Source organism: Apus apus, chromosome 7, assembly GCF_020740795.1.
Source record: "Apus apus isolate bApuApu2 chromosome 7, bApuApu2.pri.cur, whole genome shotgun sequence".
NCBI classification, from domain to species: domain Eukaryota; kingdom Metazoa; phylum Chordata; class Aves; order Apodiformes; family Apodidae; genus Apus; species Apus apus.
In genome coordinates, this window is record NC_067288.1 from 30082221 (window position 1) to 30108829 (window position 26609).

At 45.8% G+C, this 26609-nt stretch overlaps 1 protein-coding gene across 1 annotated transcript in view; it reads left to right on the forward strand.

Annotated features, from left to right (window-relative positions):
* The first annotated feature begins 893 nt into the window (after nucleotides 1-893).
* PDE4B (phosphodiesterase 4B) overlaps nucleotides 894-26609 on the forward strand; it is a 202054-nt gene continuing 176338 nt past the window's right edge. Inside the window, exons 1-2 of the mRNA XM_051625507.1 lie at nucleotides 894-929; nucleotides 24926-25037. Coding sequence (XP_051481467.1) covers nucleotides 24996-25037 — 42 coding nt within the window. The 5' untranslated portion in view covers nucleotides 894-929; nucleotides 24926-24995. The remainder of the gene's footprint in view (nucleotides 930-24925; nucleotides 25038-26609) is intronic.

Consider the following 26609-nt stretch of genomic DNA (forward strand, 5'->3'; position numbering starts at 1 on the left):
GGGGCTGGGGGTGGTGTGAGCAGCCAGCGGCTGCGGCAGAGGGCAGGGAGACCCCCTGGCCGTGCCAGGGGCTGGGCTGGGGCTCCAGGGGTGCAGCGACGAGCCCCCCGCCGGGGCTGGGGGGCTCGTCCGCTCCATCCCCCCCCCCCCCGCCGGGGCTGGGGGGGCTCGTCCGCTCCATCCCCCCCCCCCCGCCGGGGCTGGGGGGGCTCGTCCGCTCCATCCCCCCCCCCCCCGCCGGGGCTGGGGGGCTCGTCCGCTCCATCCCCCCCCCCCCCCGCCGGGGCTGGGGGGCTCGTCCGCTCCATCCCCCCCCCCCCCGCCGGGGCTGGGGGGCTCCTCCGCTCCATCCGCCCCCCCCCCGCCGGGGCTGGGGGGCGATGCTTCCAAGAGCGGGTCCTCGAAGGACCACGAGAGCTGCTTCCTCTCCTGCTCGGCTCCTACGGATGCCACGATAAAATCGCCTTCCTGCTGCCGTGCCGGGGCGCTTGCGGCAGACCTGCCCTCGGCGCCCACCTCCGCTGGCCACGGCGGGCTGCTCCGCACCTCCCCGCTCCCGCTGGGCCCGGGCAGGGCCGAAGGGCTCCTGGGGGGGGCTGCGGGGGCTGCCGGCCGCCCTGGGGCCGCCCCTCCTGGGGCGGGCGGGGAGCGGGAGGCGCGGGACGCGGAGCGAGCCCGCCCCGCGCCCGCAGGGACGGCGCCGCTGCCTCCCGCCGGCGCGGGGAGCGGCCGGATCGCTGCTGCTGCTGCTGCTGCAGCCCCGGCCGGTGCTGGCCCCGGCCGCTGGGCCGCCCTGCCGCCGCTGCCATTGCCGGTGCCGGCTGAGGAGAGCGGCGGAGCCATGCAGCGCTGAGCAGCGGGGCTGCCGGGGAGCCTGCCGCACAGCCCCCGCACGGCACGGCTCGGCTCGGCACGGGGCTGCCCGCAAGGTAAGCGCTGCCCTCCCTGCCCGCCGCCCCGCAGCGCGGCCGGGCTGCCCCGCGGCTCTGCTGGGGGTGCGGGGGCCGCCGTCCCAGGCCCCGGCAGCCGCTCTCCGGGGCCGGCAGGCGGGGGGCCCGGGGGTGCGGGTGGCGGGGGGCCCGGGGAGGGGGTCCCGGGGGCCCGGGGAGGGGTCCCGCAGGGCCGGCAGCCGCTGCGTGCCCGGGGCTCGCCAGGGAGGGCGGCATCGCCACCTGCGCGCGGCGGGTGTGACCCGGGAAAGCATCCTCCTCACTTGTGGGTTGTTTCGCTGGTTTCCTTAAGTTTTGCCGTGTTGGATCACACGGCGTCAGGAGCTGGTGGTTCGCAGGGGGGAAAATAATAAAAAAAATAAATAATAGGGGGGGTTTCGTGGTTTTCCAAAGGTGCACTTTAATTGTTGGCTTTAAAAATAATGAGATTGCCTTTTTTTTTTTCCCCACCCCCCTCCTAAATGGCTGTTGGAATGGCCCTTTCCTTCTGGCCCCCCTGCAGTCGCGTTTGGTGTCAGGGTGTGCCCGGGGGCAGCGCAGCTTTGGGCTGGGGGATGCGGTGCCCTCCTCTGCCTCCGGAGCAGGCCGGGGCTTGGCTGGACCTCCAGAGCCACCCACGTCCTCCTTGACTTCTGGTGGGGTCAGCCTTCCCCGTGCTCGTTTCATGGTGACGCTTTCCCTTCCAGCCTTCGCCAACGTGTGGGTCTGGAGCCTGTTTGTTTGTTCTGATTCTCCTCAGTTGGGTGCCTGGTGGGAGTGGTGAGTTAGGGAGAGGGTCTGGAAGTTGAGCGTTTCCTCTGTGTTGCTTCTGAGGCAACAGCTGCCTGTGAGGCCGTGGGGTGCTGTGAAGGAGAGGGGGGGCCCCCTCTCACTGCCTTGGGTGGAGGTTGGGGAGGGATCCGTTGGCTCCGACAGGCAGCGAGTTATTTAGTCGAGGTCCCTTGGGGTGGAACGTAGCCATGGAGGCAAGGAGTTGTTTTGTGTGGTGCTTGGTGTCTGCTGCAAGAGGAGAATGGCCCAGCAGGTCACCTGCGCTGAAGAGAGCTCCTGAGAGATTTGTAAGTGACCTTAACGTCAGGTTTCATACAGTGCTTTTCATGTTTGTGTTTTTTTTCTCCTGAAATTCTGACGTCCAGAGGAAGGGGCAGTGGAAAAGCTGAACAACTGCGTTTGCACGTTTGAAGTCCAAGGAAACAGAGAACTTTTTGTCCCACTTTGAGAGAGAGGCTCGTTTGCCGAGTCCCTCGCTACCGGCTCCAGAGATGGTGGCCAGATTGTAAACAAATCTCTGATTTATAAATCATCTAGCATCTAAAGCTCTTTAGTACAAAGAGTGCTTTCCTAGTACACTATTAAGTATACTGGCTGCATATAGCAGATTATTCATAGTCATTACGTGTTTCTCCTGCTATCTAACCTATTTTAATGCTTCCATGCCCCTGCTCAGGTACTCCAAGTACCTTGTATCTTACTTCATTCCCATCTTTGGACACCTTAGATTCCTGTAAGCTGTTTTTAATGTAGTGTTTAAATATGCAACTGAAATAAAATATTCAGCCTCATTAGCTGCTTCTTCCAGAGCCAGATATTGGTTGAGTTTGCATCCAAAAATGAAGCCAAATCTGCCCTGTGTCATGGAGATATGCAGTAAACCAAACCCTGACCCCATGCTATTGATATGTGTAGTTAGGACCCTTTTCTCATTTTCTGGTAGTAAATAGGGTCTTACCTCCTGAAAATACCCAAAAAACTGGGTTGCAAAAACTGTTCAATGATGTTTGTACTTCCTGGTTCCTGTGCTTTCCTGCGTTGTAGTTACTTTTGGATCAGGATGACTCTTTGTATATTTGATGAAAATCTCGCTGTCCAAACCATTTTCCATGCCTGTTGTTCTACCCATGCTGAACACAATCATTAGCTTCTGCTGCTGCTTCCTCTCTTGCTGCCCTGAGGTACCACAAAAGTGCCACAGGGAGTTGTGCTGCTTTGTTTCTGTCTTTCTTCTCACTTTTCCAGGCACTCTCCAGCCCCTCTACCCAGCTTTAGCAGCTTTGTGTCCCAGACCTTCCTCTTCTTCCCCAGCCACCCCTGTACTTACTTCCCAGCTCTTTCCACCTCTCATGGAGGCCTCTCCTTATTCACCATTTAAATCCTTACTCTAGAGGCTGACTTATCTATCAGAAAGCTTAGCACAGATTAGCTGACAAATTGTCTCTGGTAACAGTAGTCCTGTTTAAAAAGTTGTTACAATCACCTATCTTCAGCTTCCATATTTGAAATGGATTGCCACGGATACATTTGTAAAATCCTTCCTAAAATGGCAATTTTAAGCTTTGGAGGATTTGTTTTACCCAAACAGCCCTGCCCTGGAGTGACCCAAGCGATGCCAGCTGCAGATGTGGATTGTTCTTATGCATTGATAAAAACAGTGATAAAATTGGATGGGGAGACCCTGGCCCAGGTTGCCCAGGGAAGCTGTGGCTGCCCCATCCCTGGCAGTGTTGAAGGGCAGGTTGGATGGGGCTTGGAGCAGCCTGGGCTGCTGGGAGGTGTCCCTGCCCCTGTGGGGGGGTTAGATCTAGATGATCTTCAAGGTCCCATCCAACTCAAACCATTCTATGATTCTGTGAAAATGGTTGTGTAGAGATACCATTATTTGTTTAAATTAAATGCCTATTATGCAGAAAATGAAGCATGGAAATCTTTACACTGTTTCCATCAGTAAATGAAATTGTACAATGATGGCAGGAGGATAAATATAGCAGTAACAGATGGAAAAAAAATATATTAGAAAGGCATAGAATGAATGACAACGGGAAAGAACTCCCCTAAACTTGGAGGCTGTTGAGAAGGAATGTCTGTCTACGTATATTCTTCTTAAGAAAAAGGATATTAATCTGATGTTCCTACTCATGCTCTGTTTCCCCCACCCCCCTGCTTTTCTCTTAGTGTAGAGAATTAAAATAATTTGTCAGCTTCACTTTCAGACTCTTGCTGCTGCAATGTTTTGGTTTCAGGCAATGCAGATGACTGGTTATTTAGCTGGTTTTAGGTAAAACATTTTAGCTGAGTTTCTTTAATTATGAAAATAGCTTTCAGCTGTAATAACTTTTTTTTTACTATACAAGAACAAATTGATAGTATCACGTTGCTTGCTAAAAACACGTGTGAAGGGCCTGTTTCTGTGTTCTGGGAGTATAAAATGCCTTTGGTTCTGTTTATCTGTCAGCCCTAAGTGCCTTTACCTCTCTGATAGTCACACAGTACATCCCTTATTCAGGTGAATGTATTAAGAGTATGATGAATGGTACAAAGAAGGTCAGTTGAGAACCTATTTCGTGGTCAGACCACACAAGAGCAAGCAGGCATGGAGTGAAATTGAAAAATCCAATACTATTCATTTTATTCTTTTCATTAAATACGTAAGGCACGAGCATTTTTGAAGCACAGACCTTGGCTTCAAATGTCTGTCATAATTTCTGTAGATCACAGAAGTATGGAAGACTTTACAGATACTGAAAGGACAATTTTGGGGAGCTGTAGGAAAGATGTAAATGGTTACTGTTCATAGCTCAAGCCCCCCCTCTCTGAGAAACTTTCCAGGAGAGCAGATTATTCTGTGCCTGCCTACAGGGGAATTTCTTGCACTTGGGTTGGAGCATCTGGCCTTACCAGCAGTGATGAGAAAATAGATTAGGGGATGAGGGTGGATTAGATCTGTGGCTATTCAGATGCTTAAAAAGTGTAATTCTCTAAGTGCACATGTGCACTCTGAGCCTGGCACTTCCCCATGTTTGTGCACTTAACAAACTGTTTGTTTTATTAATAAGGCAGGGGAAGAAGATCTGGGAATTTCCCCTGTAGTTGTCTTTGCTTCTCCCATTTCTTTCTGTCTCGGTGTGGTTTTTGGGATTTTTTCCCCTCCATCCATCTCTCTCTCCTGAGTGTTCTGTCTTCTTTGAAAGCCAAGAGAGGAGTGTTATATGTTTTTCTCCAGTGGGGAATGAGGAGAGGAGTGTAACCAAAAGCTGTGTCCTGGGCTTTGTTCACATGAGGGCATTTGACTGCCTCCTTCAAGCTACTGAGAGGTGACCAGGAGGGAAGATGTCCCATATTGGGGGAGGCATTATTAGGTTGGACACTGATAATATTTCTATGACAAGCAGGGTTCTTGCTGTTGGTAGGGGAGCTGTGACAAATATAAATCTGGAGGGGTTTGGGCAGGTTCAGGGCCTGAAGAAATAAGGACAATCTTGGTGGTACTGAAAACGTAGGTGGAGAACTGGGACAGTGTAGACCAAAGGTTATTTTGTATAGAAAAAGGTAGTGTATTTGGGATAGAATTATAAAGCTTGGTACCTTATGGGCTGAACATCTTTACTGTTAAATTGTTAGAGTTGAGAGACGGGTGAGAGATGGTGCCAGCACAAACAAATGGTTTGTGATGGGCTGTGGGGGAGGGAAATGAGGCTAGATTTGATTTGGCTGGGCTCAGGATAGTGTGGGTGGGTGATACAGTGTCACTGTGGGCTCAGGTGAAGCTACAGTAGATTCTGGTGGGGTGGAAGGAGCTGAGAGTTCAGTGCAACATGGTGTAAAAAGGGATGAGATATCTCACCAGCTGAGGAGTTTTTTTTCTCCAGGTGTGGAGATGCTAGATGGAGTAGTGTGACTAAAATGAGGGCTGGGCATTGGCAAGCTGTGGGTTGATGGCCACTTCATTCTGTAATACCAATAAGGGCTGATACTAACAGGGGGAAATGCCTTGAGGGGTAAGTCTTGTTACAGCCAGGGACAGGGCTGAGTTTCTGAGCTTGGATTTGGAAATGGGAGCAGCTGACACACCAAAGAAATGTGCCAAGTTATTGTCCTTAAACTGTGATGGCTGGAGCTGAGTAGGCAAATGTCTTCTGATGGGCTCTGATGTGCCCTACATCTGAGGCTCTGTCACACCAGGCCCTGGGGGCTGTCTTGGGGAAGCCAGAGTCCAAGGAGTGTCCTGCCTGGGCACTTACAGGAAAGATGAACTTGATCAGAAAGAGCTGCAAGCTTAATGAATTTTTGCATCACTGAAGACTTTAAATCCTTATTACTACTCTTCAGAGGTATTTTCCCCTCTCTTTGCGTTCCATTCTCTGAAAATGTAAGCACTAAGCTGGCTCAGGCTTTTTAAGCTTCTAACTGAAACACTAGTTAATTCAGAGGACATTTCCTTCTCAGGTGGCTGAAAGCCTCTGTTATTTTGCTGTTGGTTTTACCACGAAATCTTTCAGCAATTCTCTTTTCACTGTGGATTGTAGGTAATTGGAGGAAATACCAGTATTTCAGTGCATGATGTACTTCATCATCTGTTAAATGAATTTCTGATAGTAGGAAAGCAGCAGAAGCCACTGGGATCCTTTGCAATGTATCAGAGAGGTTGAGGTGACTGATGGTTGTTTCTTGGAATGTTGTGAGGGATTCCTGGAAAAGGGTGGGAAGCCTCCTCAGTGATTTTGAGTTATGTTGAAGGTCTTGGCTACGTTTCAACAGGAACACAAACTTGCAAACTATTAGATGCCATTTTTGAGAAATACTTTGAATGTCAGTGGCTGAAATACAGTCCCCTTGCAAACAGCTGCCTGTTGGGAGCATTAAATTGACCTGACTTAGCTGCTAAACAGTTAAAGTGTACTCATTTGCTCTCTAATTATTTGCAGCACAGCTGATAATACCCTGCTTTTGACCTGATTATAAGCAGCAGATTTTTCAGGGAACAGCAGCTATTTGTGGTGAAACATATGCCTTCCAAGCACGAAGTGTTGGTGAGCAGCTGCAGAACTAGAATGGTTACAGTTAATACATAACAGGTAATAAAAGGTTGGCTGAAAGGATCGCAGAGCAGCAGGTATTAATACCTTTTTTCTATCAAATACCTTTTGACTTGCCCAAACTAGGGCAGGGATTGTTGGTGTGATGTTTGCAATGGAAGAGTTATTTTGCACAAGGTATTCAAGGCATTTTTTGCAAAAGCACAGAGCAGGAGATGTGTTCTACAAGTGAAGTAGAGAGAGAAGGGAAAAGAGGGGTCATCTCAAATAGATTCAAGGAATCGATATGCTCTTGAAGACTAGAGAGCTGGGCAAGGATGTCAGAGTGGGGAGCTGCTAAGAAGCTGATGCCGCAGGGTGGGTTTGCAGGTCATGTCTGGAAGAGAAGTAATCTCTGCTCTCCTAAACCTAGGAAGAAACCTGACCTGTTGGCATTGTTGGAGGCAATATTCTGCTGAGGTTGTTGTTCGTTACAGACAGAAGTACCTCAGGGAAGCTGCAAAAGACAGAGCCAGAGCTCAACGCCAGGATTTTCTGCTCGGTCTTCTTTTAGATGTTTTTCTTTGATAACAGTGTTCTTAAACTTGTAAACAACAAGTCGACCCTTTCCTTTGATGGAATAAACAACCATGATATTTTCATTTTTGTTTTTGCCTGGGGTTCTGAGTGAACTCAGGTGCCACTGACACAAGAAGCAGTGTTTACTTCTGGAAACTAATCCAAGTGACTGCAACCTACAAGAAGTCTGGGACTTGTTGGAATTGCTGTGTCTTTCCACTGTAAGAATCTGTTTGGGGCCATAAACCATGAAGTGTCGAGAAAAAAGGCAGAAATTGCCCTTGATGGGGAGAACCTTCCCTAACCTTCTTGTTGCTAAAGAAAGCTGAACATTGGAGTGATTCAGATTGATGTGGACTGAATGCTTTTTTTGCCACCAGGTGAATAAAATGCTTCAGAGCATTGGTTGAAGGAACAGCACCACTGGCTGAAGGAACAGCACTATGCTCAGGTTGAATGATAGATTCTTGCAATTGATTTTTGTTTCATTCATGCTTTTGTAATTCAGTAATTGCTTGAGGAAGCAATAGGCTGCACACCACTCAAATAAACAGTACCAAAAAAAACCCCACCTCTGACATTCCCAAAGCACTTGTTAAATGTGAAAGATAAATCTGGAGCAGAGCTCCTTGCAACAGGGGTATTCTTGAAGAGTGCTTATAAATAGTGGAAACAGGAACTTCAGGAAGACAGGAACCTGAAATGATTAATCCTGGGTAGTCGCCATTTCTGAAACTAGGAGCCCAAATAAGAAACAGAAGATGATCCAACCTCACAAGAGCTCTTGAGAAGAAAATAAGTATAAACCATATGGAAACCTTCAGGGTGAAGCTGCTCTGTTTGATGGGATTCTGTTCAAAGAAAAGCATCTTCTCAGGATGCTCAGGAATACTAATCATGAATCTCACGGTGCCTGGCTGTGGTGCAAGAGCTAAACCCACTGCTGCCTATTTTGGTCATTCCACTCGAAGAAAAGGCATCCACATATAACATTTGGAATCACTCGAGGCAACAGCTTGGGAAATCGTCACTGAAATAACACAACTTTCTGCTTTTTTCATCTGAGAGTGGCTGGTGGGGTTTCAGGTTCACAGGAACACCAGACAGGCTTGGGTGGGAGATGGAGAACATTTAGAAGCGGGAGGTTAAGTGTTATTTTGAGAGTTCAGATTCAGATGATAATTTCTGCCAGAAGTGCTTCTCTTCCTGCTGGAGAAAACTCAGGTTATCTAGGCTGTTATATTCTGAGATCCTCAGAGGAGACCAGGAAGCCTGTCCCAGCATTGTCATCCTTGAAAGTCCTAGAAGGAGCCTGAGTGGTGAGGTTGGCAAAGGTTGAGAGAAACAAATACACCTTGGTTTTGTTGGTGTTTTTTCCTTCTGTCTTTCCTTGGTCTCAATTTTGCATCTCCTTTTCTAGAATTCATTCAGAAATACCTACTGGAACCCCTCTTCACTGCACTTTCCCAACAAATAATGTATCTATGTAACTTGGAGACTTCTGTATGAAACCCATGAACACAGGAGGAGTGCTGGGATCAGCAGGATGATTGGCAGCCTGGCACTTTTATGAAGCTGGTGATCTTTTCTCATTCTGAGCTTTTCATTTGCTTTCAGCATATCCTGAAAATCCTGCAATCCCCTGTCCATACTGTTAAAGGGTCGATGTGCTACTTCCCATGTGTCCATTGTTCCCCCATGTCTGTCTGTGAATTGGGTCTGGGTGCTTTTTTCCACGTTTCATCCATTTTTATTAAATTCTGTCATTTTTGGAGGAGGGCTTTTTTTTTTCCAGGCTTTTTGTGGATCACTGAATTGATTCCAATACAAATGGAAGACTTTAAATGCATTTACTCAGGCAAGAACCAGTTAGTTTTCAAATGAAGTCAGACTTAAGTACTATAAAAATAAATACTTGTTTACCTAATGCTTAGTTTTCTTCTGGAGCCTGTTGGTACATTGACAGAAAACCATGTTTTTTCTTTTTTAAAAATAGTCAGGTCACTGACAAGTAGCTAAGTAGAAGGAAGAAGAAAGAGACATGTTCTGGTGCAAGACTCCTGCCCTGTAATGTAGCTGTAATGAAATGAATTCCTCCTGATTCAGTTATGTGTGGTAAAAGTTAGGAACTACTTGGGAAGCAAAAGGTAAGGTGAAGACCTCCCTGGAGGTGTTCACAGCCAGGCTGGACAGGGCTTTGTGCAACCTGGTGTAGAGGCAGGTGTCCCTGCCCTTGCAGGGGGGTTGGAACTAGGTGATCATCTAGGTCCCTTCCAACATAAACCATTCTATAAAAAATGGAGAAGCTTTACAATAAACCCCAGTAACTTAGCCCTCAGCAAACTGCTGTTGACTTTGTGCACATCAGTAAAAATCTTTGATCGATTTTTCTAGATTAAATATTCTCTTCTTTGACCTGAGGTGTTCCTGTTGTGAAGTTTGCTTGCTGATCTTGTTACCAGGAGGAATTGGTGCTAGCTGCATTTTTATTTCTTCGTGAGCACTGTTTTATTTATACATAACTGAACAAGCAGGAGACATCATTCCAAACTTTTCTCCATGGAAGGGCTTATACTTCCAGAAGCCTCTTCATCAGCAGAAGTGCACATGCTCCTCTTCTGCTCCACTTCAGGGTGGTGGCAGTGATGTTCCTCCTGTAGCACTCATCTTTTGGGAAGCTTCTGTGCTGGGCTTGAGTGCCTCAGAGCAAGCCTTTGCAACCAGCCCCCAGGAGAAACTGCCCTTCTGATTCCCATCCTTCAGTGGCTGACTGACTGCAGTGGGGTGCAATCCCTGGAGCAACCATGGCTTTTTCCGTTTCACTCTGCAGAGATGTCTAATTGCTGCTTAATTTGGTAGGTCTTGTGGCTGCCTAATGGATCAGACCTGCATGTTGGTTGGCACCAGCACTTGCTTCCCAGTATAGCAATGTAAAACCAGTGAGGAAATGGTGAGCTGAGGTGGGAGCCTCTACATCAGAGCTGCTGGGTCCTGTCTCCACTTCTGAATATTTGCTTGCATGGAGCAGGCTGGGCAGTTGCAGAGCTTTGCATTTGTTTTTTCAGTGCTCTTTAAGAGGTGGGTCCCAGGCAGGATTGATGGAGGAATGTGCACTGGGAGGTGGCTGCTGCTTGCCTGGCACTGGGGCAGGGCTTTGCCACACCTGCAGCACTGCTGGACTTCTGCTCAGCACCTTATGGAATCATGGAGTGGTTCAGGTTGGAAGAAACCTTGAAAGGTCATCTGGTCCAGCCCCCTGCAGTGTCCAGGGGCATCTTCAACTAGCTCAGGTCACTCCAAGCCCCATCCAACCCAGCCTTGAATGTCTCCTGGGAATGGGGCTTCAACCACCCTTCTGGGCAAACTATGCCAGTGTCTCACCCCCCCTCAGTGTAAAGATTTTCTTCCTAATATCTAATCTGAATCTCCCCTCTTTCAGTTTAAAACACTGATGTGATTTAAGCACTGAATGGGTAAGTTAGGTTATGGTAGGGGGATTTAGGTTATGGTTGGACTTGATGATCTTCAAGGCCCCTTCCAAAAAGGATGATTCTGTGAGTCTAAAGGCATCACCCCTTGTCCTGTCACCAGAGGCTCTGCTGAAAAGTTTTTTCCCATCTTTCTCATAGGCCCCCTCTCAGTATTGAAAGGCATGGAGCAGTGCAGATCTTTCCAGTCTGCAGATTAGCTGTGGATTTGAAAAACCACAAGTGATAGTTATAAAACCGTCTTAACCTGCTTCTTCCCAGAGCCCTGGCAGTCCCATCTCCAGTGCTTCTGGATAAATGTTTGGTCATTATTCCCAATGCTGATCCAGAGCTCTTTTAATCCCCAGCACTTTCGTTCTCTTTCTACATTTGTACCAGTTACTTTGTGGTTGTATAAAACAGTATCTTTTTTTCCAGAAAGCTTATGCTTTTCAGGAAACCAAACCTATTTTGGTGTTTGTTATTGATATTGTGTCTCTGGGAGCAAAAAAAGCAGCACCTGGATTAATTCTGTGAAGTGCAGTCCTGTGGCACACACAGCAGCCTCCCTCTGGGTTTTACTTCACACTTGGACTTTATTTTTCTTAAAGTGTGGTTACAATGATAGGTTTTAAAAGGCTACTTGTAGGTGTCTAACAACTGCACTTTGTAATCAGAGTAATTCAATTAATGGAAATTAGTTGCTTGAAATAAAAAAACAAACTGGAAGTGGCAAAAATTTGTTCCCTCTGTGTTCTTGTATTTATCAGTGCATAATGGGTGAGTAAAAAGTAGTGCATGTTTTTACACTGTAAATAAGCAACTATAATAATAGTTTCCATAATTTTTAAAAATTTAAAATATCTGGAGAAGAATTTTTTTCTCTGTTGCAAGACTGTAGGCTCGGATCATCTTCCCCTTTCCTGCAGAGGAGGGTGAAAGGAGTGTTCTCCATATGTCTGTGGGGTTAAAATTATCCTGGGTGCTGTGTGGTGATGGTTCTGCAGATGAGTGCAGATCCACACTCTGCAGCTAAAATGGGTACATTAAATGGAGAAAGCAGTGGGAATGCTTCATTCCCACATCCTTCAGGCTGTACAAAGTTCAGGTTCTCTGTTGCTCCCAGTTGTCTCTCTACTTATGGTTTGGCCCTTTCCAGTAGGACTGCTTTTTCTTTAAGTACTAGACATGAAGACAGGCTGAGAGAGCTGAGGCTGTTCAGCCTGGAGAAGAAGGCTCTGGGGAGACCTTAGAGCAGCTTCCAGTGCCTGAAGGGGCTCCAGGAAAGCTGGGGAGGGACTTGGGACAAGGGCGGGGAGTGAGAGGACAAGGGGGAATGGTTTGAAGTTGGAAGAGGATAGACTTAGGTTAGTTAGACCTTAGGAAGAAATTCTTTGCTGTGAGGGTGGTGAGACCCTGGCCCAGGCTGCCCAGGAAAGCTGTGGCTGCCCCATCCCTGGCAGTGTTGAAGGGCAGGTTGGATGGGGCTTGGAGCAGCCTGGGCTGCTGGGAGGTGTCCCTGCCTGTGGCAGATGGATTGGAGTGAGATGATCTTCAGGGTCCCTTCCAACACAAACGATGACATTTTTGCAAAAATAAATGTATGAAGTGATATTGTATTGGCCTTTTCCAGCCTGTCATCTCAAAACAGCTGGCAGTCATCTTGTGTGCAGGTCTGAATGGTAGGAGCTGTTTTCCCTGCAGGAATGGAGCAGGCAAGCGTCCTCCTTCCCTGCTGCAGCCCTGGTGAGGAAACTTGCCTGTCCTGCCCATCCTGTAGCTCTGCCCAGGGAAGCAAAGTCTTTGCTTTTCTTCTCTGTTTCTGTGCTGTTGGGTAGAGTTGGCACTTGTGATCTCCAGCTCCCAAGCTGAGACAGGGAAAGGCAGGGGGCTAATTCTGCACACTGCAACACTGCTGGACGTTTGGATTCACATCTGATTTCTTGCATTTTCCTGCTATTTCCAGCAGCAGAGGTTGATACTTTGCCTGCTGATACCCTGAGGCTGTGAGATGTGGACCTAATAAATTAGATTCTGACTGCTTCTTTGCTTGGCCTCTCGGTAGTTTTGCTTGCAAAATGCTCAGTCTTTCTCTTCTAGGATGTATTATAAATGCCACTTCCAGCCAGGCTGCAAGCTGTTCTGTGCACCATGTAGGGACACAGCTGAAGATACATCTTTTGCAGATTTATTTTGGGCATCTTGGTTGCCCAGGGAGGTTGTTGATGCCCCATCCCTGGAGGTTTTTAAGGCCAGGTTGGATGAGGTTTTGTGCAGCCTGATCTAGTGGTTCCCTGCTCCTGGCAGGGGGGTTGGAGGTTGGTGATCTTTAAGGTCCCTTCCAACCTTGATGATTCTATGATCTTATTTGATTTCAGAAAAAAAGAACAACAAACAAACCCCAAAAAGCCCCAACAGACCATTTCCTTCTGTTCTGAATTTTCAAAGGAAGGAATAAGAGCATTTCCTTATCTCAGTGGAAGGGGATTTATGGAGGGGAGCACCTGAGTCTTGGAACAAGTTAGGGATGTAAAAGCCTTTTGAAAGGAGAAGAGAAGCTATCATATAGTGCCTTCCCCCCAAATCCTGTATGAACAGATTAAATGGAATGTAATTAATAACATCAAGAAGAAATCCATTAAGTTGTTATAGTAACTGGGAAGCTAAGGTTTAAAATGTATGATCTGAGTGACTCAGCTCTGGGGGAAGGGATCTGAAAGCCCACATACAGAGAGCTGGCAGCATCCTATTCCCTGGTCTCTTCTCTGCCTGTGCCCTGGGAAGCTCCACTGTAGGAACGTTGCGTGGTTAAAGCTCTTGCCAAACCCTGAGCTTGTCTGTCAGCAGGAAGGACAAGGTTATTCCATCCACCTTATCTGCTCCAAGAAGCATGTGGTTTGGCTGCTGTGTGTCTGTGTAAGGATTGGTGCTTGTCTCTGCAGCATGTGAGCTCTTGTGTCCTCCAGAAGTAGCACCACCTTGTTTCTGGAGGTCCCCTAGAAGGTGGATATCTGCCAAAGCTTCAGAAAAGGGAATGCATTTCCTGTAATTTAATTGGGGTCTTAATGAGACAGAAAGAAGTACATTGCTTTTGTTGACCTTGTTAAAAAATACTTGTCTAGAGTGAATGTGGGGAAGGATTGTTCTATTTGCAAATGGTGTTTTCATAGTATGCACGTCGTGTTTTCTTGGGATGCAGCTGCTGCCACAAACACTTCCCTGCTTCTGTGCAAGTGCTTTTGTCAGGTCCTGGGGTGGACATCTGAAGAACAGGGTGCGGAAGGCTGGGGTGCTTCTTTCAACCTGGTGTGAAGATGTTCTTTGCTGTTGGATGGGCCTTAGTATGTAATTCTGCATCCAGAACTGATAATAAAGCTTTAAAGCAGCAAAGGCTTGCTGCTTTGTGGGGTAACTCTCATGGCTGTGCAGGAAGGAACAATGAATTTTGGAGTTACTTCAGGTTTAAAATGTGGAATTCATGTGCTGTTGGTAGACATGAATGTCAGATGAAACCAAAAGGTGTCCAGGTACTTCATTTCTGATCCAAACGTAACATTTTGTCTATCAGCAAGTGAGGCTAAAAGTAATTAGGCTCCATTTAGTCACTAGAAATGTGCATTTATCTTCTGTACTTCTTTAACTGTACAAAAAATTACAAGAAAATATACAGGTATATGGGAATTTTATTACTTTTGCAATCTGGGATTCTTTGACCTGTTCTCTGCTGGGGTGATGAGAACAAGGTGAAAAGATTAATATTGTATTATTTTTAATCATTATATTCTCCAAACTGTAAGAATTATGTCAATGTGTTGCTTTAAATTTTGCAGGGCAAGTCATCCCTGCTGTAAAATCCACTGAGTAATTGAATGCTGCTGTTTCACTAGAGGAATGCAAGTGCCCTTTAGCTTTCCAGTAAGGTAATCTTGAAAGGTGAGAGTTTTAAAACTCTGTGTGCTGTTTCTTCCATGATTATTTGTGCAGCTGGGTGCTAATTTAATGATCTGGTAGGGCCATAACATGTTATATATCCTCTTAATGTGCTTGTCCAGCTTAGAAAAGCCTTACCTTTCATTTCACACAACAGTTTATAGAAATGGAAGAAACAGAAATGAAAGCAAGCCATATTAATTGCAGTTGCCAGTCTCCTCTTTAGCAGTAGTTGAATGTCTCTTACTGCAGAGACTACTGCAATGGAACCAGTTATTTCATCTATAGAGACAAATATTGAGTTTAGACATCAAAAATCCATTTGCAGTGGCTGTAACTTCTCAGGATTTGCCTGTGCTTTGAACTACCTGGGACCCTCACGCATCCCTTTGTTTTGGAATTTCCAGTATTGCAACTTCAGCATTGAATTGGACAGAAGAGCCAGAGTTTTCCTGCTGGCAGGATGGGTCCTCCCTGGGAAATGGCAACTCTGCTCTGAATGCTGCAAGTAGAGGTTACTGAACAGTCTGCTCCTCGTTAATTGCACTCTTTGAAGGGACTGAATTTGATCAAAACTTTCTGAAGTATGGAGTGTTGGAAATACCACCCCACAGAATTAAAGGTTTGAAGAGTTTTAAATAACTGGGGAGAAAAAAAATAATGAGGAGTTTGAGGAAAATGCTGGCATTATCACTTTTACCTGACATAATGGCACTTGATTTGTGAGGGAATTGCAGTGGGATCTAAAGTATTCTTTCTTTTTGAAAAAATAAAGTACTGATCATTTCAACCTGGAATCTAGAATAAGGCAAGTATTTTCCCAACAAGCAAAATATTAGATACAGAAGAAACCAAATTAGCACTAATATAAAGAAACAGTAATATCTGCTTTGGCAAAAGAAAAACCCTGGAATAAGAAAGCTTAAATGTTCTCGTAAATCAGGCTTTTTCTACATTTCTTGTTATCAATTTGTGTTTCAGAATGCAGAAATGTTGTCACAGATGTCTCTTAAAATATAGAAAGTAAAATATTTTAATGGAAGTCATCTTAGCTAGTGGTTGGTAGAGATCTGGGTGTTTGAAGAATGCTAAAGGCTTTTCCTTGAGTCTTGTTTTAAATTTTTTTATTGCCTGAGTAGGCAGAAATTTCATTCTGGAAACTGCTAGTATGGAAGAAAAACAGGGATAAATCAGGTTTGTAGTTCCCATGCCAAGCTGATGCAGTCATGTTCTCTTCAACACTCCAAATGTTACACTTTGCCTTTGCAGGTGAGACAGAAAATTGAATTACTCTCTTTTTCTGTATGAAAAAGGGACTTCCTGCAAAGTGGAGCTGTTGGATGAACCTGTTACCCTCCAAAGTGAGAACATTTTGACAGATGCTTCTAGGCATGAATATTGCAATGGGATCGAGTTCCCCTGACAAGCCTCAGATCCTACACTCAGAGAATTTCCTTGGTTCCAAATAAACAATGAGGCTCTCTTTGAAACCTCAGTGTGACTGATAAATGGCAAAGCAGGGGAGACAGGTGAAGAACATGAGTTTAAAACCAGGTTCTCTTCTAATCTGTGCATCCACAGCTTGTATGCTCATTCCTGGGAGCTGTTGTGCAATGGTAATTGGAGCTGGTTCTCCCTCTGATTCCTGGCCCTGCTTTGACTGATAAGTGATTTTGAGTCAGTCACTTATTTTTCTCTGTGGATTTGTGTCCACTATTGTAAAGCTGAGCACGCTTGCCAAAGGCTTTGAAGTCTGTGGGTGCAAAATGTTGTAATGATGTTAAATATAGCCCAAACCTTGGCAGGAGATGCTGAGACAACAGTTAGCCTTCCTCTTGATCCGTGGCTGGTTTTTAGGAGTGGTGATGTGTGTGTTCCAGTGTGTTGGACACCATTTTTGAGGCAATGCACTGCAAGCAGCACAGAATGATTATCCCTGTACTTAACAGGGCAATAGCAGCTACTGCTGCACAAGATCTGATCTAAAAACATAAATCCTTCGTATTTCACTGAGAAGAATGATGCTGCAGACAGGCAGGCTTGATAGAAACGGTATAAGGCACATGGCTCAGTGCTGTTACCCCAGAAGTAACCTCATTTTGTGCTCGTTTCCCAGCACAGAGAGGTCTCTTCCAGGCTCTTCTTTCTCCTTCCTTGAACTCCTTACAGGAGTGTCTTTTAGCAGCAGACTGGGATGGACCTTTTTATGAAAATGCAATTTATCAGCTGCAGAATCTTTCTTCCTGGTAAAGAGGGGACACTGGGGGCAGGAGACAAATGGCAGCAGCTGTTTACCTTGGCACAGAGCATTGTCTTTCCTTTTTATTTAGCTTTTGTGCCTGCCTGTGGTCAGACAAGCTGGTTCCCTGTTCTCGGTGTTATCGCTACGGAAGCATTTATTCTGTAATTGGCCATGGAATAGGTTTTGCCTCAGGCAATTAAATTGTTCTGTTAGGTGGTGGTTGTGGTTTTGAAGCTGGGCTGCAAGACGAGCAGGACCTGCCTGAGTGTGACACTGTGGGACAGGAACCCACCCGTGTCTGGTCATGGAGAGCTCTGTCCCAGCTGGTGACTGGATGGAGGAACCTCCCAGGTGGTTGAAGGTGGGGAAGGCTTCTTGAGCTGTGAGGAAAGGGTGTTGGTGGCAAGAATCTTGCTTGGAGGGGGGCCCAGGAGGAGAGGAGCCCACCTGGGCTGCAGCAGTGCACCAGGACTCCTCCCTTGCCAGCAGACCTTGGCCAGGCAGAGCTGCTCAGCAGGTCAGAGATGTCACCACAGCACTGGCTCCTGGGCGAGATGCTGCCCTGCAGGACAGGTGCCAGGCAGAGATGTAGCAGTGACCAAATGGAGCAGCTAAGCCCACCTCTGGCATCTCATGCAGGATTCCAGGGGCCTGCTGCTCACTGGGCTGATGGCCTGGCTTGGAGGTGCTCTGGGCTTTCTCCTGCTGCCTCTTGCTGTGCAGCTGGTGCACAGTGAAGATTTCTTCTGACCTTGGTGGGTCCCCTCCTTTGCAGGTCTCAGCTAGCTTTACTGTGCTTTCCTAGGGACCTCTTGCTGTTCTGATTTTGCATTTCATCTTTCCCCACTATTCTTTACCTTGTTTGTTTTTGGTTGTTTTTTTTTTCCTTTCCAAAGGTTAGAAATATTCCTCTGTTAGATGACTTCTGGAGGATGTGTTCTTCTGAGGATGGTCTTTACCTGTAGGCTTGAATGGGAGTTTCTGTGCTTAGGGTCATTGTGTTGCTCTCCTGCATGGCTCCAGGGTTGAAAAAAAAAAAAAGAAACTTGCAGGCTGTTTGAACTTGGCTCTTCCCATAAGAACTGTAGGGGAAAGAGAGATCTGGGGATTTTAGAACTTTTCCTCTTGGACTGGAGCAAAATCTGGGTGAGTCAAGGAAGGTAAGAAACAAATGAGTAGCATGAGGCAAGAGCAGCATTAGCTGGTGGTGACACAGAGCTTCCCCAAGCTGTCCATCCAGCACATGCTAATCCTGCCTGAGCTGCAGTGCTGCCCTGAGCTCTGCAGACCAGCAGAGCTTTGTGCTTGCTGCTCCTTTCCCAACAAAAACACACCCAGGGAACACAAAGTCTGTTGTTTTTTTTTACAAAAGCAACCTGCCCATCTCAAGGGGGAAAACTTGCATCGTGTGCATTTTGTGTTACCCTGGTTTTTATTGTATCTTTAAATGGAATATTTTTTGTTCTTTGCTCTCTGAGTGCTGTTCAGCTCCACTCGGAGGAGTGGGAGGCTCTGCTAGTCATTTGCACATGGAATAAGAAAGCTATAAATTGCATCTTTTAATAGTCTGCTTCACTTTCCTAAGTAATTACCCTGAAAACCCTCCATGTGCGGGTAGGTAGCACTATTCAACTGTATCCTTTGTTGCTCACTGAACTGATTTTTAAATTAATTTCACTTGACCACAATAGTAGACAAACTGTTTTAGACACAGAAGATGTAAAAAATCATTAACATAGCAAAGGAAATAGGAGAGTGCTTCCTGCAGTTCTTTCTTCTGCCCAGGCTGTTAAACATTTGTCTGGAAGTTTCCTGAAAAAAAAGATATGGTTGTATTTTCTGAGCAGTAATAGGGAAAAATTCTTTCTGGTATTTCAGAGGAGTTCTGCAAAGCATGTTAGGCCTAGTGACAGTTAGCAATGTAATGATATGTTCAAATTAGTATTGATTTTCCTGTCATAACTGAAATAAATGAAGAATGATGACAACCTGATTGTACCCTCTGCTGGAAATGAGAGTTACTGGAATAGATGGACTTGGTTATTCTCAGCTTTAATGATTATATTGCCAGAGAAAAGATGAGTCTTTGCAATCCTCTTAACCTTGACAATATCTCAGTAAGAAACCTAATGAGAGTTAAGACACTGCTTTAATAAGGATAATTCAGCCAGTGGTAAGATGGGAAGGGAGGTGGTTTGGTTTGAAGATTTTTCATTGCCCCTCATGACTTTCACAGAACTTTCTCAAAGATGTACAAAGAGTATCCTGCTTGTTCACTTTATGGAATCGAAGAATTGGTTTAATTCATGTTGTAGATACATTTGCAACTTCATTACGTGGCACAGATGCCTGGTAGCTTAAAACCAGCAAATGAGTTTAGCCTTGGTTTGCATGCCTAGCCTGTCACTCACGGGTTGGCAAGAAGGCTTGGAGCAGCCTTGGAAAGAGGACACTGAAGTAGTCACCTCCCAGGTTGGATGGTATTGGTAGATCCTCAGCACTTCCGTAACAAACTTAGTGTGGGGGGGAATTGCAGTGATAAGAAATAAAGCTACTTTCACCTCTCCAGGCAAATCCTTCTTTCCTGAGTTTGTTTTCATATGTTAGAGGCGTTTGTCCTCACAGATGCTCTTGCTTCTGTTTTGTGGAGTTCTCTGGAGTCTTTTTAGCATTTTATGAAAATCATACTGGATTGACTGTTCTGAGGAGGAGTGAGTTTCTTGGAGCTGCCATAAGCTCTGCAGACTGATTTGGTTGTTTCTGTTCACAAAAATAAAAGAAGGGAAAAGACCTCTGAAAAACCCACAACTTTTTGCTCTTTAAGTAAGAGGCAAAAAGGGCAGTTTGGGAGATTCTTCTGTGTGTATTTCTGGGATGCTCTGTCCAAGTAACTGGACATAGTGGTGGTCGCAGAGCTAAAAGTTTAGGGAAAAAATTAGCCTAGTGCCTAGATTAGTGAAAGGGAAAAAGGTGCAATTAATTCTTCCGTGGCTCAAGACTTTAGTGTGATGAGACAAAGTGGTAACATTCCTGAAGCTCATTTTTCAGGGGACTGTGATTCTGCAGAAGCCTTGGACTGGTGGTTTTTGCAGTTGTATTTGTGGTAGGTGTGGCTCGTGGACCCCCTGCCCGCCTGTTCCTGCTGTAGGTGGGTGTCCCAGCAGCCAGTTGGCCATGAACTCATTTCCCTGGCGGTCAGCAAGCTGACCTTCCCAGCCATTCCAGGGCCAAGCATTGCTCTGGCACTTGGGACTTGCTGCTTTTGTTTAGGTAAAATACAACCCCACTGCTGTCCAGGTAGCAATTGCTGTTTATACCTCACCTTAAATCCATGTCGAGTTTATTCTGACAAGGAACCGTTTGCCATTTCCAAGCCTGAAGTAAAAGCCTGTGTGTTTTGTCTGGAAGAGCTAGACCTGAAATTGTAATATATATATATATATAATGTCTTTTGGTGACTGTCACCCTATCTGAATATGAACTACACTCTGTGAAGCTTTGATGATCTTACAGGAGAATCAAGTGGTTTGAGTCCCAGCTCACAAATGATGTAATTATCTGCGTGGTCAGATAATCTCCTTCATCCTAGCCCTTTCCTTAGTAAACCTTCTCTTTTTAATTCACCATTTAGGTTTCTCTCACCATGTGTAGTTTCTGCAGAACCTGTGAGGCTCAACATCTTGTTGCAAGGACAAATACTGCCTCAGTAACAGGAGCCACGGCCTGAGCAGCACTGCTGGGAGTTGGGAAGAACCAAGGGTGGTACTGCAGAATGTGCTTTATTATCTGAGCTTCACCAAGTTATGGTTTTTGGTGGTTTTTTTTCACTATGTCTCAATCTTTATGGCTTGCCTTCTTGAAAAATGGGAGGAAATGAATTTAGAGTACAAAAGGAGCCAGATAAACAGCTCTGTTTGCCAAAACCTTTTGTTAATCTAAAGAAGTGGTACTGCACAAGCAGCAAAAATGTAATCCTCTGGCCCTGCCTTGTCTGTATCTGATGGAAGAGGGGAGCATCTTTAGGGAGGTGAGGGTTAACCTGCTTGTCAGAGAACCCAGTGGCTTGAAACCTGCTCGTGCAGAAGCCCAAATATGTGGGAAACAGCGACGTGGTGAAATGTGTCTTGTCTTCCAGCTCATACCAGAACCTGTACAGCAAGATGCATTTTAGGAATTTCTTTAAATGGAGGATTTCACACTGGATGAGCTGAGCAGCTATTTTTAAAAAAGTGTGTAGGAAAATCAGACTCTGTCACATGCACCCATGTGGTTTTATCCTTTCCACTGTCAGTTGCCAGCGTTGAACCCCATTAATTGATACCCTTGCTATAAGGCTCCATCACTCTGAAATTGCTGGAGTGTTTACTGTCACTTTTGAAAAACATGCTCATGGAACACCAAAAACTTCAGGTGGAAGAACTAGGGCAGCTTTCTGTACAAAGATATCTCATACCCTACGTGGGATACATTCCAGAGAAATGGATTAGGCCCAACTGCAGCACTTTTCCTTGTAGTCTCCTACCAAATGCCAGACCTTGCTGCTTTTAGCCATTCCCTGGTGCCCACACTCAGCCAGTCCACTGGGATCTAGTTTCTTTTTGGAGAATTGAGGAGTCAAGAGAAACACTTTGCTTAGAACAAAAGATCACATGAATTAGAAAATGTGCCCAGGAAATAATTTCCAGTAAGCCTCCTTGGGATATTTTGAGGTTGGTTTTTTTTCTCCTAGATGTTCGTCCCAGGTGTTAGATCCGTTATGTAAAGACACAAGAAAAGAATGACTCAGATTTTAACAGTAATTTAGTCATGACTAATGGAAGTCTCAGATTTTCTCTTTAGAGATGCAGTCCACGTTGAGCAAAATATGTTTTTTATAATTATTCATGTTCTGGTGAAACTTGATAAATATTTATAAAGGAACTTGTGGTATAAGACTCTGGCTTCCACAGAAATGATCTGCTATTTAATCTGGTCCCTCTCTCCACGTCTCATCTCCTTGTTTCAGTTCTGATCCTAAGACTCAGCAAAATTTAGGAGACGCTCTCAGACTGTTAGATGATTTTTTTTCGAAGGTGTTTTCCTGGATGCTTATTTCTGTGTGTTTCTCTCCTTATAATGTGTTTCCTTACTTGTGTCGGTTTGTGAACTGACGCATCTTCAGAAGGGAGGTGCGTTTGTTAGTCCCAGTGTGCTGCAGTGTGAGCTGGTTTGTGTTGGGCATCACAAAATCTGCACAGCAGGGCAGTCATGAACACCTCAAACTTGCACTTTATTAAGTACAAATCTGTATTTTATTAAACAGAAACCTGCTTAGTTCTGCTGCTTATGCAACTGCTTCTTTCCTTTGTTCTCTCTGTAAACTTTGTCTCCATATGACAGTGGAATGTGTATTTATTGCTGGCAGCAAATAGTCACTCTGTTTTTCCTGGTCTGTGTGCACATAACCACTGTCATGATTGTCTTTACCTTCATGATGTCTGGGACAGTATCATCTAATTTTCTTTCTGCTGTCAGTTTTGGATTATTTTTAGAATGGGGCTTTAGTTTCTCCTAATTGTTGAAAATTGGCAGCATTGTTGAACTTATTCTAGAATTTTACTCTGCTGTGTGAATTTTATGCTGCTAACAGGGTACTGACTCTTGGACACAAGAGGAACATTTTTCCCAATGAGAACAATCAGCCATAGGAGTAATTTCCCCAGGAAAGTGATGGGTTCCCCAACATATTGGACACTTAAGACTCAACTGGACCATCTTGTCTGATCTCTGCTTTTGCCAAGAAAGATTGGACCAGATGATCCTTGAGGTCCTTTCCAACCTGGGATTCTGTGATTCCATGACTTTTGTCACTTCTAGCCTGCTCATCTAGTTGCAACATGGATGAAAAACCCAGATGAGGTTTGCAGGGAGGAGTAACGTTGCCACACAGCTCTGCTGCCAAGTGTCATTTTTTTCACGGAACTCCACTGCTGTGATCTCTAACCCCACCCTGACTGCTTAGCTGGTGCACTTATGTGGCCTGTTATTGTAAGAAGAGGGTGATAAATGTGGTTTTCCCCCTGTCCTGGCTCTGGGGACAGCCAGAGGTGGCTGCTGAGAGCAGTGCCATCCCTGGAGGCAGGCCTGGCAGACAGCTTGCTGGTGACTTCTGTCTGGGATGGTCCTGTTGCTCCTTTTTTGGAGAGCAGCTGGTTTGGTGCTTCAGAAGACAAATCCCTCAGCTCTTTTCCAAAGCTGCTTGATGCTGGATGAGGTGTACAGCCCTGTGTGCTGGCACTGGGGCTGAAATGGCAGCGAGTTCTGTCTGGCATGGAGCTGAGCTCCAAATGCTTTGGCTGGCGGTGACGAGATATGTGTGTTGGTTGCAGGAACCCAAAGGAAATGAAAACAACTGGAGGTGCCTGTGCCACAGCCAGAATTGCAGGCAGACTCAGCTACAGTGCTGACACTGTGTTAGTGTTCCCTTTGAGTTTCTTTCTTTTTTTTCCTTCCAGAGTGATACGGTTTAGAGGGAAGCAAGTTCATGACAGGATTTGTGCATGGAAGAGCAGATGAGCAGTTGGCTTCTGGAGATTGTGATGTCCTTAGACCTTTAGAGCAGAGGCTGTGCTCTGTATGTGGATGTTATGCCTGAGAATTGGTGTGGCTTTTTTTCTTTAAGCTTTTTTTGATTTAACGAGGTAGAGGAGCAAACTACATAGCACTTAACCTGGGCACGATGGTATTAAACTGAAGCTGAACCATGGATGGCCCAGCTGTGTGGTGGATTCAAGCCAAGCTGAGCTGCCATGCTTAGAGTGCTCGGGCTTCTGAATTCCTTGTGGGATGTGAGGCAAAGGATGGGTCTGTAGCAGCAGCAGTTGCTGTGGAAGAGGGCTGGTTGTACCTGCTGCCAGGGCCTCCAGCCTCATGGAACAGAGAGCGGGACATCCCGGGGAATCCCTACTCTCTGGGGCCCGGCTGCTGGTAGAGGCAGGGAAGAGAATTTGGTGCCTAAAATTGATGCCACCTCTGCTCCTCGTTGGCTGGGTATTTGGCCAAGGCCTGGCGGCCTGGATTGTTTATTGCTCTCCCAAACTTGCACTGCTTGAACAGGTGACCTGAATGTAGTTCAAAATCCCTGATTTGTGAGCATCATGTTAGGAGTCTAGCATTGCCAAGCCTGAAACCATTGGGCAGCTTTTTGGGATTCCTCCAGCTGGAGTTTGAGCAGTGGTCCCTCAGCAGTCTTTTACCTCAAAGCTAATCTTGCCAGCAGGGGAGAGAATTTGTCAGTACACAAAAGGTGGCACTCCAGCTCTACCTGTTCTTTGGGGAAAGAAAACCACAATTCTGTGTTCTCTCTGTAATCATGACTGTGGTGTTTTTCTCAGCACTGAATCTGCAGCAAGAAGGAGTGGGGGGCCTGGAACACTCCAGGGGGTTTGTTGCCCTGAGCTGGGTTCCTCTGCAGCTTCAGCTTTGTTTTGTTCCCCTTTCTACTCCTGTGTGGTTCAGAGGGGCTGCAGGGTCACCCTCTCCAGAAGGCTGGAATTTCGTGGTGCATGCATGCCAGTGTAATAATAAATAGTGCTTGTGAGTTATGATTAAGTCTTAAAATCACGTACAATCCCAACTCCTTTTCTTCTGTGAGAGCCAGCTCAAGCTGCTCTTGGGGACCTTCTCTGCTGTCTCTCTGAAAAAGGCTCATTTAAAGAAAAATTCTCTGCAAGTAGTTAGCCTTGAACCTGTATCACTAGACATGTTGCAGGGCTTGCTTAGATTGCAGAGCCTTGTGGATACTGGGTACCTGTACCATGATTTTGCTAAATGCACTAATGAGGGAGCTACACTTGCATAGCATCTGCTGCCATGGCTTTTATGAAACTGGGCAGTAAGTTCTAGATTAGCTGTGATGGTAGCAGTTAGCTCCACTGTTTGCTGCCAAAACCAGCTTGTTTTTCAAAAACACCATGTTTTTTCTTTCAGGTTGCCTGTCTGAAGAAACTGAATTGAAGAACAAGAGTTTTTCAGAACAGGGTGCACTTTAATCTTGATAATGAAGAAAAGCAGAAGTGTCATGACAGTAACTGCAGATGAGGTAGGTTCCTTCTGAAGGCATGGCTTATTTTTCCCAGTACTTTACAAAAATGAGATATAAAGTTAATTTGGCCTTATTTTGTAAGTGACAACTGGTCTTGCTTTGGCTGCTCATTGATTTCCTTAGAATTGTTTGCAACTCGTGTAGTAAGCAGAAAATAAGCTGGGCACCTTTAAAACCAAGCAACCCAACCTCACAGCATGAGAAGTGCAGAAGAGGCTCGTGCAGAGCATGGATTGGTCTCTGGTCAGGGGAGTGCTGGCAGGCAGCTGGAACATTTGCCTGAAGAATGGGAACTGTGCTGGATCCCAGCTTTGTGCATGTGCTGTACTTGGATCCCTGGAAGCTGCAGCATCTCTCAGCACTGTAGCTGCTGAACACCTCATGTGATGATGCGTGTGTTATTCCATTACTACACTTGTTAATCATCATCATAATGCCCTATTAATTAAAATGCCAGTTCCCATTCTCTGGAGAAATGTATCGCTTTGTAATGATGGCATGATAACTACAGCCTTAATTGTCTTGTTTGGGGCTTGCCAAAGTGGGAAAACCACGTGGCATGTCTATGAAAATACAGTAGAGGAGTGGGACCCAAGAGCTAGTGAGTACTAGGGCACTGCCTCAATAAAGAAGTGATTTTCTACACTCTTGGACCACGTGCTGCTCTGCTTCATAGTCAGTTTGCCTGAGCATGATGCTGGGTCCACTCAGTCCTTACTGATTTTAATGAACACAGGCACTTGAAATCTAGTGGGAAGCTAGAAGACTCTGCTATATGCTTCTTCAATAATAACAAAAAAAAAGGAAACAGTCTTTATAAAGATGATTAATCAAGGCAGGTTAAGTCAGATCCTCATATAGAAGGCAGACTATCCTTTCTGGGGTTCCTAGGAGTATTTTTGACCTGATTTCTTGCTGTGAAAGAGCAGGGTTTGGCTCACTGAAGATCTGTAGCACATTTCTGGCAATGCAGCACACCAAATAGATTCAGCTTCTAACTAGGTCATGGTGATGTTGATGCCTTAGTGACCCTACAGATCTGCACCAGCCTTGTAGCACTTCAGGTTGTAGGCAAGGAGCAGAGTAGCTGTGGGCCGTGTTGTGTCCTATCTCAGTGCTCCATGTGGTTGTGGGATGGGTGACCAAGCAGGGAAAGTTGAGAAAACTGGTAGTATGACTTTCCTTCATCAATCTTGTCTTTATTCCCATGTTGAGATCCCTTGCTGAGGCAAGAGAGTAGATGATACCACTGAGTTGTTTACTTTGATAGTCTCATCAGAATGGAGAACATACTTTCTGTTTGAGCCTGTGGAGCAATGGAGGACTCATGTTACTTTACAGTTGTTCATGAAGGACCTAAGAGCTGATTATGGAAGATTAAACCTTTCATTGATTTTTAAGTCACTCAGTGGTGGCTGGGAGAGTTCAGTGGCAGCAGTTTGTAGGGGAAGTGAACCAAGGGCTTTTGGGAGGCTGTAAGGTGGCTTGGAAAGCTCTGCAAAGGGCAGAAATAAAAATTCAGGAGCAGGTGGAAGAAGGTTAAAAAGAGAGAGGGGTTGCCATAGATGT